Source organism: Gavia stellata, chromosome 3 (assembly GCF_030936135.1).
Source record: "Gavia stellata isolate bGavSte3 chromosome 3, bGavSte3.hap2, whole genome shotgun sequence".
Taxonomy (NCBI): Eukaryota; Metazoa; Chordata; class Aves; order Gaviiformes; family Gaviidae; genus Gavia; species Gavia stellata.
This window is the reverse complement of record NC_082596.1, coordinates 35,980,179-35,993,196: the sequence shown is the minus strand read 5'-3', so window position 1 is coordinate 35,993,196 and position 13,018 is coordinate 35,980,179. Positions and strand designations below refer to the sequence as shown.

Genomic DNA, 13,018 nt, shown 5'->3' with positions numbered 1-13,018 from the left:
GCTAGAGCAGCTGTAAGCCAACAATTCAAAAAGTCATAGCAGGTATCTGACAAGTGAGAAAGTGCAGTATGCAGCCTCTTTAATGCTGTAATAATAATTCAAGGTAAGTAATAGGTAACAAAACAGGGATTTGAGCTACCTGCATAGCAATCTTGCCAGTGCTCTAATATTGCAGGTTTCTACGTTAGTCATTGTACACGAGCAGTTTTAACTAGTAATAAGTAATTTTTTTAATGTTAGCCAAGGCTTTAGTCAAGAAGTCTTGTTTAGGTTCATCTGCCATAAAGTTCACGCTGTGTATTAGTGATATGAAGTTCTGAGCAACACTACTTCCTTCACAACGCTGATTAGTCATATGTCTTTATGACGGTGGCTGAACGTGAAAACTGCAATGTAGAGGAAGAATACCTATCCACTTGTAGTATAAACAACTGTCTAGATGATATTGGGAAGAAACAAAGGATCTAAACTGAGATCCAGTTTTAGCTCTCAAACTTTCATTTTTATTCACCCTTGCTATTTAATGATGACAGTAACTATTCTCAGACTCGAGAATGTTGGGCTGGCTCACTACTGAGTAGGAGCAGTGCCTGTAGACAGGACTGTGGCTGGAACTAGAATGAGAACTTTAGGAAAAGCAGCTACTATGATTAGAAACATTAGCCCTTTAACAAAAGAGAAACATGGAAACATGCTTCTAGTGTTCTAATAAAGATCAGTCTTAGCGTTTTGTATTAAGGCAGAGAGAGTTTCCCGAAATGCTTCTTCCAAAGTTCTGACTCCTTTAAAGTTTGTTTAGGCCCCAGAAAACGCAGCAGAAAGGTGTAGGTTTCTTGGCATTGGTCTTAATTTTCTTAAACTTTTTGTTGTTGCTGTTTTAAAGGTCTTTTAGACTTTTATGTAAAAATAAAGCTATGCACAAGGGGACATGAACAGTGTTCCAGTTGCCGAATCTTCTTCCAGGTTCCTTGGCACTGAGAGTTGCCAACTGCTTCCCAGTGTAAGATTTTACCTCTGAAATGTGACAATAAATGAGGAATTAAAACACTGAAAACTGTATATTTCATGTTACTAGGTTGTGTTGTATAACATGTCAGAAGATTAGATTTGCTGAATAATGTAAGACTTTAATTAGCTCATCTAGCTCTTAAAATGCTTTCTGGAGCAGGCACTATATTCCAAAGTATAGTATACAGGATGGTGGATTGAGTAGCTGGTTGTACAGGTATTAAGTAGTATGCATATTAATAAATGTACAGATCAAATAAAAATCTGTTCCGAATAGTAAATGTCTGCTTTCAAAATTACTGTTCTAGAAACAAGGTGTATAGGTTTGAGAGGAGTACTGATCCACCACTGTTAAACCTGAAGTCAGATTTGGATTATGACAGGAAATACCATTTTTAAGTAAAAGCGCCTGTAGCTCTTGCAATACTAGAGTTGCATCATCCCTTCACAATAGTAAATAAAGCATTCAAAGCACTGAATTCTTATATAGAAATTATTTCCCAATTTTATCTAGGTTTTAAAAGCAATTTCTATGAGAACTGAAAGGGTAAATCTTCTGACATCTACAAGTGATATGAGCTGTTTCATTTTTTAGGTATAATAAAAGCAGCTTTTAATGAGACCTTGAGAAGTCTCAGCTTCTGTACTGGGTTTTGTTATGGAAGAGATAGTAGAAAAATGGCTTTCTTTACCCATCTGCATTATGCCCATCTCCAGAACAACGATGCGTGTCAGTATTCATAGCTGGAGGCTGGCAAGCTACACACACAGTATGTCCTTCTCGTAGGTACTGCATCCATCGAGCATACGGCCGATTCTCCAAAGCACAGTGATGTGAAAGTGATTCTGTTTTGAATTCCACACAATATCTGGTCAGAAGGAAAAGTGCTGAATTAGTTATGATAAAGCACAAGCTGGGTATATACTTTAAATGTACTTACATATTATACGGGTAGTATTTGTGAAGTGCAAGCGGGACATCGTCATTGCTAACAAGTCTGTTTCTGACCCTAGCCTAATTAATAGATTCTTTAAAACATTGCGCAAACTATTTCTCATTACATGCCCCAGTCCAGTGCTTTATGTATAAACTCACTTTCTGGTTGTCTGTATTCTTAAATTATGGTGAAAAACAGATCTCAGTAACTCATATTTTTTCTTCTATGCTGCTAAAAGAGAAAATGGAAAAGAGGCTTTAAGAATACCGATGGGCTTTATTGTTCCGGTGAAAGTAGCACAGGGCATAGCATTATGAACATTACAGACCCAGTAATAGCCTAATTTAAACTTCATAACCATCTCTACTGGTAACCAAACAAGATTTTGTTACTGCTTGTGTCAATTAATTTAAAAAAAAGGTCTCTTGAGTCTGATCATATTCAGCCCATTTTTTTTGTTCAGAGACCTATGTCTAATTTCTCAGACTCTCACTTACGGATACATTCAGCTTTGGTTTAGCATTATTTACTGTTTGCTTTCAAAAGCAGCTAACCTCAGGTCTGCTATGACCCCAATGTCTGATTCAGGACAATTAGCAAGTAATAAAAAACATCTAGAACATGCAAGTGAACTGCAGGAGAGAAAAACAGTACAAGCTATAGCTTATTGATTAATTATTGCAAATTTAATGCCGTTTTTCTCTGTAGCCAGCTATTTTCTATTGAACAAGATGACCCACATGCGTATGATAAATAGATTACCCAGCTTCTCTGTCTGAAGGCCAGAGAGAAGATGCTGCTCGTCGTTTTCTTTCTTTACCATATTCAGAGGTAGTTATGAAAGCAGGGACTGAGGAAGAAAACAGTTACAGTAAGGCAGCAAGACACAGTTGAGTCATATTTCAATTACTGTAACAGTGGGTGAATGAATCAGGAGCTCATGGATGGTGATGCTGACTGGCTTTATTGAAAAAGGGATAAAATGTTGGCAATGTCAGAGCTCAACCCCATGCCTACAGCTAAGCTCTCTCCTTATTCAGAAGAAATATATCTAGAAACGCATGCCATCTAGTCTGTGAGGAAATAGGATATGCTGGAATCCTACAAGGAGCTCTGTTTCCTGTTTCGTACTGAATTTGTGTTCTAACTTTGCACAGAGATAATTTGATGCTTACTGAGGGGCTTAAATCAAGAAACTGAAGGAATGCATGCAGCTTAGTTGTTTACTTAATAGAAATCAAGACAAGCCTGAGTAGGAAAAAAACGTAAGAATAAAGAGCAATAGGACAGCAGAAAGTAAGGTTTTAAATTGTATTTTTAAGCAGCTAGCTGCAGATGATAGATGCCTTTTTTTTTTTTCTGTTCATTGACATCAGTAAAATTTCTGAAGGCCCTGATGGGCACAATGTACAGATAAATCAAAGAGAGAATACCATGTTCATGGCCGCAGTCCTCTCCCTGGTAAGTCAGGTATTCCAAGCAGCCAGCCTTCTCCTCTAGAGCAGGACAAGGTTCCCCACCATTTTTAGGTTCCTGTTGTATATAGCGCCTACGTATCCGCAGATGGGGCTGACACTGTTCTGCACAGCCACTCCAATGACTCCACTCCCCCACAACACATGGAAGAGCTGCAAAGCAGTATGAAAACATTACTAGCAGTCAAGACTTCTGTTTCATCCTAACTGCTCTCAAAAACTTGAGTAATAAGACTGTGTCTGTTTTTTTCTTTCTTACATACTTTTATTTATAGGGTTTTAAATGCTCTTCTAGGAGTTTGCATCTTCGAATTTAACATTCAAACCTGCCTGCAGTGCTTGGCTCCCTATTCCATCCCTTGTCCAGAAAGAAACAGCTCCTCGTGGAAACCTTTCACTACAGCTGTGGGGTTCTTCTGTACCCTCTTCTGAAGCATACGGCATTAGCCCCTAAAGAGACCAGCTCATGGATTACCTAGACCAGTGAATGGTCTGACCTACCTTGGCAGTTCCTATACCACCAGATTTTGTTTACAGGCTGGAACATAAAGTAGCAGAATTCAGGAAGCCTTTCAGCCCTCTTGATTCCCCTCAGACTGATTTCTAACCCCTTTTTCTCAACGCTGAAATAAGTTCCACTGCCACAGCTTTGTTGCCCTGTTTTAACACAGGGTGTCCTGTTCCCTGGTCCTTGCTGCAAAGACAATTTTTGGTGATAATTTTGGTTTTGTTTAGTCTTAGAACAATTCAGGGATGTATGTAGAGTTTTGTTTCTGTGTCTGTATAGCTACTGATACAGATAAAGCTTTATAACAATGCAGATATTTAAACATACTAAATAAAATGCGTAAAAATGTGATTTTAAGGCCCTCTTTTGCTCATTCCTAACTATAGAGTAGTCCACTGGATATTTGAATTTTAGTTCTCATGGATCACAAACTTCTCCTGAACTTGACCAAAACATTATGGGGCAAGTGCCATTATTTTGAAGGTAAACTTTGAATTATAAGAAACTTTGAAGTGAAAGTAAACTTTGAATCGTTAAGAAACATAAATACTTAAGGGGTGGGTGCCAGGAGGATGAGGCCAGTCTTTTTTCAGTGGTGCCCAGTGACAGGACAAGAGGTAACAGGCACAAACTTGGTCATAGGAAGTTCCATCTAAACATGAGGAGGAACTTCTTTCCTTTGAGGGTGGCAGAGCACTGGAACAAGATGCCCAGAGAGGCTGTGGACTCTCCTTCTCTGGAGATATTCAAAACTCGCCTGGAGGCATTCCTGTGCAATCTGCTCTAGGTGAACCTGCTCTGGCGGGGGGGTTGGACTAGATGATCTCCAGAGGCCCCTTCCAACCCCTATCATTCTGTGATTCTGTGAAACTGCATTTCCCTCCGGTAGAGCATCAATAGCACAGGTACCATACACTTCTACCTTTGGTCTCTCCTAACCCAGCCTAATAGAGGTACAAAGAATTTCTTTCTTCATCTGTTAAATCCACATATATTAGGTGAGCTCACTGAAGATCCCAGCTGAAGAAAGAAAGAAAAATGCTTTGGTTTGTATTCTGTGGTATTTTTCTGGCAAATATTGAAACCTTCAGCCCAGTTTATGGCTTTTGACACCTTTTTGATTAATAACACACAGGATCTTTAGAAAAAAAACTAAATCATCGTATTATGTAGAGAACGAGCCCTTATTTTATGTTTGTCACTTCATGCAACCTTTCCAGGAGAGATGTAAACGATAGACTAAGCATATCTTAGTTTCGGTATTGTCTTGAAACTCAGAAATGCTCACATCTGTCAGATCTGTTACCCACTAGCCATTTCCTTCCTTATTTTATTCTCTGCAGTGCATCTAATAGTGATGGCATGCTCCTTGTAGTTCTCATTTATATTAAACACGATACGCATTTTTCCCATCTATAATTATCCCTTCTCATGCATTTCTCATTTATATTTTGGCAAAACAGTAGCTCTGTGTCAACCTTGCTAATGTAAGCATGGACAATATGCCAGATATCTTCCAGGTGGATAGAAATAATCTACTCTGGAAGAAAAGGCTTTGCAGCCTAATTTTCAGCCAGAATACAGAAACAGGTGATGGTCACATTATTCCTGAGTAAGAAGCTACATAACACACAAGTCTTCACTTTATTTGTACATTAACACATTACACAACAGTAAAAAACACACAGCCATTTCACATGTTTCCATGAAACTGAAGTTTCCTTAGCCTCATCTCCAGGAACATCAAGCCTCTTCAAAACTGTACTGAGCGCTGACCCCTGAGGGACTGGATGAGGATGATCTCTGGGTGCTTACTGATGGAACAAACACAACCCCTCCAATGTGGAACTTCAAGTCTACACAGCCTCGGCAGGCAGAGCAGTGAAAAACAGGTAAGAAAAATGTCTTGCACATGGGCATCCATCAAGAGGAAGAATCCTCTGAGGATAAGCAGTCATCTCCCTATGCGAGTAGTCCTCAACCTGTGGCCTACGAGGACATTTAATCTCACCCATGGTCCATTCCCAGTAGCCTCTTTTCCTGGAGGCCAGCTGGTAGGTGCTTCAGGTTGGGCACCTGCATTTCTCTGGGCTGCTTCCCATCTCATCAGTGTGTGTGTCCAGAGGGCATGTCCTCTGCCTGGACACCAGTAGCTGTACCAGCTTCCCCACGCGTGCACGGTATGCTGCTGGGCGAGCAGGGAACAGTCGGGTCTGCAGCTTTCCTTAACCGTGAAATGAGACAAGCAGTCAAAACACTGCAGCGGTGTGTACTAGTCCATGCTGCTTTCCCTAATATCATTAGCTGCTTTTTGTCCTCTGATGGTCTTGCTTTTTCAATAAAGTTATAATTAATGTCATGTAATTGAAATATTAGTGTCTTATAAAAACCTGAAGGTGCCTGTGTTAATATTAGAGTTTCTTATTGAGGAAAATCCCCAATTCTTCAAAGACTTGTTTTCATTGCACATTGCAAATAGGCTTAAAATTATTTTCCATGCAGTGTGAATCACATTTTACTTTGCTTTTCCATACCTTTATAAAGGCAGGTCTTCAACATGATACTTAGAGAATGGTACAAAATACATGTTATAATCAATGTTTGGGCTGTCTTAAATTGGTTCTGAATTGTTTTGGGTCATGCCTCTCAGTATCTAGTTAAATGAAGCTGTCTCCTTTCCCATATATGCTGTTTCCAATTACCCTGTAATGGAACATATCACATGTTTTTGATCTTTTTCTTTTCTATACTTTCTGATTACAATTTAAATTCCCAAGAAGCTTTACAGCTTAACTGCTAGTTACGTACTTGTATCAGTGTTGCAGGAAAGTGATGGGACTAAACTAGTCTTTCAGGAAAAGATTTCATGCCCTCTGGGATTCTGCCAGTACAAGACATTGGGAAGAAAGAGTAAAATGTGACAACCTCTTTGGTGTTTGTAACTCTTTTCATAAGATACAGAAATTGCTGGGTTTACTCTGTCATTACATAGCTAATTTCTTGGAGCACTGCAGACATCATAAAGCAGATAAAACCCTGACAGAGGCTACCCGGCAAATGTCCTTACCGCACTATTACAGTTCCCCTCCTTTCCTCTCACTCTGCACCTGTTCTGACCAAACTTGCCCGCTTTTGAGTGGCCCAACAGCGCCAGGCGCACGAGTGGCCAAGGATGCTGCATCCCACGCCCTAAGGAACTCCACCGAAACAGAACCACAGAGCAGCGGTGGGCATTGGGCCACCAGCTGCCCATCCTGCTTAACCATTAGCATTCTCTGGCATTTTCTTCTACTTCCTGATAAACACCTTCCTAGACAGCTCCTGGGTACGATTTGTAGAACAGCACTGGAAAATAACATGGAAAAAGCATATGGCTCCCTTTGCCACATGCAGATACCTGACACTGCACCACCAGCCATGCCCTCAGACACATCTAGGTACCCCAAGGCACAGGACACAGTTGCTGCCGCTGTGAAGGCACCCCTCTGACATGTTGCAGCACAACCCTCAGACATTTGTTTCAAGCATTTTGAACTAGAAAAGAAGCAAACTAGTGATAGTAAAAATGTCTTAGACCCTGACATGGGATAGCCAGGACAAGTGCTAAATGTAGTATAGACATGGCAGTCTTTTCCACGTGGCTGCAGGGCCAGAAAACAGTCCTTGGCCTCACTTTATTTAATAGTACAAGCATAGACTTCAATGCCTGATCACACATCTTAGTTCTACCTAGGGTACCCAAAGGACAGTAAGTGTCACCTAGCCTGGTTTCCTTATCTGTTGACCCTCTTCCAAGTTGGCTGTATGAATGACCTGCAGAAGTAAGAATTTCCACATAATTTTAATCCCATATTAGCACCTTGATATGCAGATAACATCAGGTCTAACATCACATTTTCCACGCAGAAAACTCCCAAAGGGACTGAGTAGCTGCATAACAAATAAAGCGATGACTTCACATCTCACTGGAATTAAACCAAGCTGACAGTTAAATATTGGTCGTCTGCAGCAATACATGGCAATTTTATGGTCATCAAGATTTAGAACAAGAAGTATGAATTGCCTTAGTCATGTGGAATAATAAGAATATTGGGTTGCTAGAATGGAATTTAGCCAGTGGGACAATAACATCACTCTAGCAGTCAGTACCCGGCAACTATTAAGGGACAGTACAACAGTTTTGTGTCTCATTGGAAAGATGTCAAATTCCCCAGCATGACAGAGAGTGGGTCCCAGAGCTGACATAAAAGGAGTGGTGCCATGTCTTGAAATACAGAAAGAAGTATCAGGGACCCACAGCTACATCTTTACGGTCTCTGTCCATGTTACTATTGGTCCAGTTTACTTAACACAATGATGGTTCCAGTTTACTTAACACAATGATGGTAGATGACGATTCATTCAAACAATGAGAGGCATGCAAGTCAAAGGAACCTGAAGGACAGGATTTGTGCTCAGGTACCTACCAAAATGTGGAAGCTAATGAGACACTTGGAAGTTCAAAAATACACAGAAAAATTACATTGCTATGCTATGAAACACAGCTTGAGTGGTCAGGACTTCTTTTTTTTTATATTTACAGCACCGTGATTCATAGATTTTTTCTGAGTCACACTCTATTTAATTTTTTCCCATCTCTGGAAAAAAGAGGATTACAGTATCTTCACTGAATCACTGCACAACATATGTTGTAATGTATAAGGATCTGCGGATTTTCTCAGAGTAACCACTTCCATTCAAATGATGAGGTTGTTCCTTTTTCAGGCTTTCTCATTGCACAACAGTTTCTCTTCAAAATGCTCTCTATGTACAAAAATACTCTTTCTTCATTGTTAGAACTATAAGGAAGTTAATTTTAAAAGACCTACAAGGAAATTTATTTAAAAAACCTTAGGCCTAGCTTCAGCAGCCCATAGACTTCTGCTGAGCCATCTATTTATAAAGTACCAGACCTACTATGAATTTTAGGCATGACAGAATTTAACCGTGGCATTGGCAGTTTTAGGACGCCCCTCCTTTCAGTGGTTTCTATTATTTTGGAGCATGTTTTTTGTATTATTCCTAACACATTTCTTGATTACATATACTTGAGGCACTTTACACTTTCCCCAAATACTCTGTCCTGTTAAATATTTGCGAAAGGATGAAATGTCATTTCAGCAGGTGCTGAAATCGTGAGTGGCGAACAGGCTGACAAACAAGCTCTAGCACAAGAACCATTGGCTACCTTTCTTCACATTTCTGTTTTAAATTTTTGATCTCTACATTCAAAACTGTATTTTGGAGTTAACTATGCCAATAAAGACCCCTGGTGTCATTAAACACGTGGGCAGAATTTAGAAACACTCAGTGGTGAGACCTCAACATCCAACAGGAACAAAAACAACTTTAAAATTTCTGGCCATACTTGTCTAAGTTGATACAAACTCCCACTGGAACTATGTGGAATTTCTGTTTATACAAAACGTAACTTACTGGCTGCTTGCAATAGAAAGTATGTATGATCATTTGCCTTCAAAAGAATGACTTCTTGTGATCAGCTTTGTAGTTTTTGGATCTATGAGTTCTAGGACCACCTCACCAGGCTGCCAAAGTCCTGTCCTCCAATGCTACACACATGCAAAACGTCCTTGTCCCTTTGCTTGTGCTAGCATTTGTGCTCACACAACTGGGCAGACGAGGCAGTGCAGGATGTCAAACCAGCCAGAAATGGGCAATAGAGAAAACAGAAATAGTTTCCTATAGGTTTAGCTCCCTGAACTGGGCCACCAGACTGTCAAATTCCAGCTCGGGCAGGGTGGGGCAGGAGGGGAGAGAGAGAGAGAGACTTCATTGAGATTCCATCTTCCTGCCAGGGTCCAGGGCACCCACTGTCCACGCAGGGTACAAGAGAGAGGCAGCACAAGCTCATCATGCCTTTTGAGGCAACCACCACTGAGCTTGAGACAAAAAATACCATGTCGACAACAGTAAGGCATCATCAGGTGCCAGAAGCCATGCTAGAAGTCATCGTAAAAAAGTGTCAGAACTAGAACTTTTCAAGCACAAGTTTGAGCTTCTTTTTGAAGAGCATAGAAATTTTTATTGGATTACAGCTCCATTTAATGCTAACACTACGTACCTTGATTAGCTCGCTCCTGTTGAATATTAAAAATAATTTGATTTACTGAAAAGACGCAATATGCTGTGACTGTGACAAGCAAGCATCTTGTCAGTTCTCCCCCTACTGACTTTCCTGAATGAAAGCTCAAGATATTAAAAAAATGCTAATTTTACAGATGCTACCTTCTGTCAGACCTCGTGGTGCATGGTTTTTTTTCCCTTCTGCTATTCTGGAGAGATTATTTAGCAGTCAGAGAACTGACTGTGTTTCCTCTGGAGACCCAGGGTCAGAGTTCTGCTCTGCTGAGTCTTTCTGTGCAGCTTTACATCACCTAGACAGGTCTACAGTCGTAAACAGTCGTACTCCCCTTCCCCAAACCAGGCAGACGCAAGCCAACTTGTGTCCCAAAGCTATGTGGCTACATCAGCACGGTGCTGAGCCTGCTAAATACACCCTAATTAGCAGAACTGTGCAGCGGAGGCTCATGACTTTTTGGCTGTAGGCTGGCGTGCATCCAGCCAGCTGGGAAGAGACGTTAGGCTGTCTGAGTTCTAGTGCTGCACCTGTAAAGCGAGGGCAGTGTCCCACATCGCAGACAGAGGGAGGGAAGACAAATTGTGAAGGCTGTGAAGTGTAGAAATACCACAAAAAGAGGGGGTGTAAATACCTAGAAGGCTGCTGGGTCTAGTTTGGTAGAACTGGGCCACTTTCCCCTCCTTGCCACTGCTCCCCTGGGAGCCAGGCCTTCCCCAGCAGCCTGGCTGAGGACCCTCTCACTCATGTTGAAGTCCTTGCCTTCACGGTGGATCCTTGCTGATTCCTGCCCCTAGAAATGAGGACAAAACCTCACCCTGGGGATTTCCCCAATTATTTCATTGAACGTTTGGGACGGCATGAGGAATCAGCTCAGAGACACAGACGGTGCTAAATGAATCTCCCTGTTGTCTCTGTAATCCTACATCCCCACTGTAACCGATGTGTATTCGGGATGAGCGTGAGTGAAAAGTAAGTTACATTTTAGAGGGAAAATAGCTTCAGACTGGCAAACCCCTGGCACTGTACCACAGCTGACCCAGAAACCTTGCAAATCTCTAGTGTGGGCAAAGTCTCTCTTCCCGTTCCTGTGCCTGCTGCTGCCCTCACACGGCCCCGCCCTGGCCCCTGCCTATGCCCCCACCCCGGGGCTGGTGATACCGGCGAGGAATTTGGCCTTGCGGAGTCCCCTCACAGCGGAGACCCTTACCGCACAGCCCACCTCCAAACCCCAGGAAAACTTCCAGCCCACAAAGCACCGAGAAGCAACCAACTAAAGGGGACGGGGTGCCCGGGGGCTCCCCGCTCAGCCCGCTCCCCACCCACCGCCCCTCTCGGAGGGCTCGCTCCCGGCTGCGGCCCAGCACGACCCCCCAGGGCCGGGGGGGACGGGCCGGGGCGCGGGGCGGACGCACCTACCCGGGCACGCCTGGCCGTGGTCGTGGCAGCAGTCCCCGGCTCGCCGGCATCCTCCGTCGCAGTAGCAGGTCCCGTAGCCCCCTCCCTCCCTCCATCCCTCGCCGACGCAGGCGGCGTCCCGGCCCTCGCAACACCTTCCCGAGCAGCTCCCCCCGGCCCCGCTCCCGGCCCACAGCAGCCCCAGCCACAGCGCTCCCGACAGCGCCGCGCCGCCCATCACCGTGCCGCCCCGACGTGAGGATCCTGCCACCGCTCCGCGCTCCGGCCGCCACCGGCACCCGGCGGAGCGGGGCGGGCTCGGCGAGCAGGGAGCGGGGGCGGGGGGGCGGCCGGCGCGGTCCTGCCCGGCGCCGCCGGGCCCTCCCCGGCCTGGTTGGGCAGGGAGGGCCGGGCAGGACCGCGCCGACCGCCCCCGCTCCCTGCCCCGAGGGGCCCCGGGCAGCGGCAAAGCTTCGGGGAGCGGGAGGTGGGGAGGGTGCGTGTCCCGGGGGTGTCCTGCAAGGCGGTGTCCCGCACGGGGATGTTCCCCACAGGATCCGCACGGCAGTGACCCACCCAGTGACGTCCCACACAGTGATGTCCCACACCGTGATGTCCCACACACTGGTGACCCTTGCAGTGATGTCCCGTACAGGGATGTCCCGCACAGCGATGTCCCACACAGCCATAGCCCACACAGTAGTGTCCCACACTGCAGGGACCCACACAGTGGTGACCCGCAATGTCCCCCACAGCAGTGTCTCCCACAGTGATGTCCGTCACAGCAACGTCCCACATGGTGATGACCCTCACAGCAATGTCCCACACAGTAGTGTCCCGTACTCCAGTGACCCCCACAGCAATGTCCCACACAGTGATGTCCCTCCCACACAACGATCTCCTGCACAGCAGTGTCCCCCACAGTGGTGAGCCACAGAATAGCGTCCTGCACAGCAGCGTCACACAGCCATGTCCTGCACAGTGATGGCCCTCACAGGACTGATCTGCACGGCAATGTCCCACCCAGTGATGCCCTGCACAACAGTGACCCACACAGCTGTGAACTGCACAGCTGTGCCCTGCACAGCAGTGACTCACATAGCAGTGACCCACACAGCAGTGACCCACACAGCTGTCCCAGAGCGTCCCCATCCACCTCCACACGGCCCAGCAGGTGGGGATGGCCTGGGGCCACCGGACATGGTTTATTGGTACAGGCGCGTTCTCATTTCAGGGCACATCCCACACAGCCAGAAGCATTTGTTTGTGTTATGTTTTTCATTTTCTTTCTTTCTTTTTTTTTTTTTAAAAGCTCTGTTTCCAGAACAAACAAAAGAAGCTGTACTTGCAGGTGCACGAGGAAAGTGCGATGGATCCCCACGTAACTTCCTAAAACACAAAGATTTGGATTCTGGTTTTCAGTTATCTCCAGCCCTAAGAGGTTTTCAGGATTAATGGGACCTGATCATTTTAGCCAAAAATCAAATCCCAAAAGTAAGTAGTGAGGTGACTACAAAAATATGCTATCTTTGCACGCTTCAATTTGCAGCTACTT

General features: G+C 44.3%; 1 protein-coding gene across 1 annotated transcript; it reads right to left on the bottom strand.

Moving 5' to 3' along the window:
* Nucleotides 1-325: 325 nt before the first annotated feature.
* SBSPON (somatomedin B and thrombospondin type 1 domain containing) lies at nt 326-11,701 on the bottom strand. The gene is made up of 5 exons (XM_059836117.1): nt 11,485-11,701; nt 3,380-3,574; nt 2,709-2,796; nt 1,701-1,877; nt 326-1,014 (listed from the first exon to the last, which is right to left on the bottom strand). Exons 1-5 carry the CDS (start codon nt 11,699-11,701, stop codon nt 897-899), a joined length of 795 nt encoding a protein of 264 aa, XP_059692100.1. The 3' UTR covers nt 326-896.
* Between the last annotated feature and the right edge of the window lie 1,317 nt (nt 11,702-13,018).

What these genes read in the sequence shown, in the direction of transcription:
- SBSPON (XM_059836117.1), bottom strand. Translation starts at nt 11,701, where the DNA reads ATGGGCGGCGCGGCGCTGTCGGGAGCGCTGTGGCTGGGGCTGCTGTGG. An exon ending in CCTTCAGACAGAGAAGCTGG is followed by an intron (nt 1,878 to 2,708) that starts GTAATCTATTTA and finishes CCTTCTGACCAG; the next exon opens with ATATTGTGTGGAATTCAAAA. An exon ending in GATGGGCATAATGCAGATGG is followed by an intron (nt 1,015 to 1,700) that starts GTAAAGAAAGCC and finishes GTCACATTTCAG; the next exon opens with AGGTAAAATCTTACACTGGG.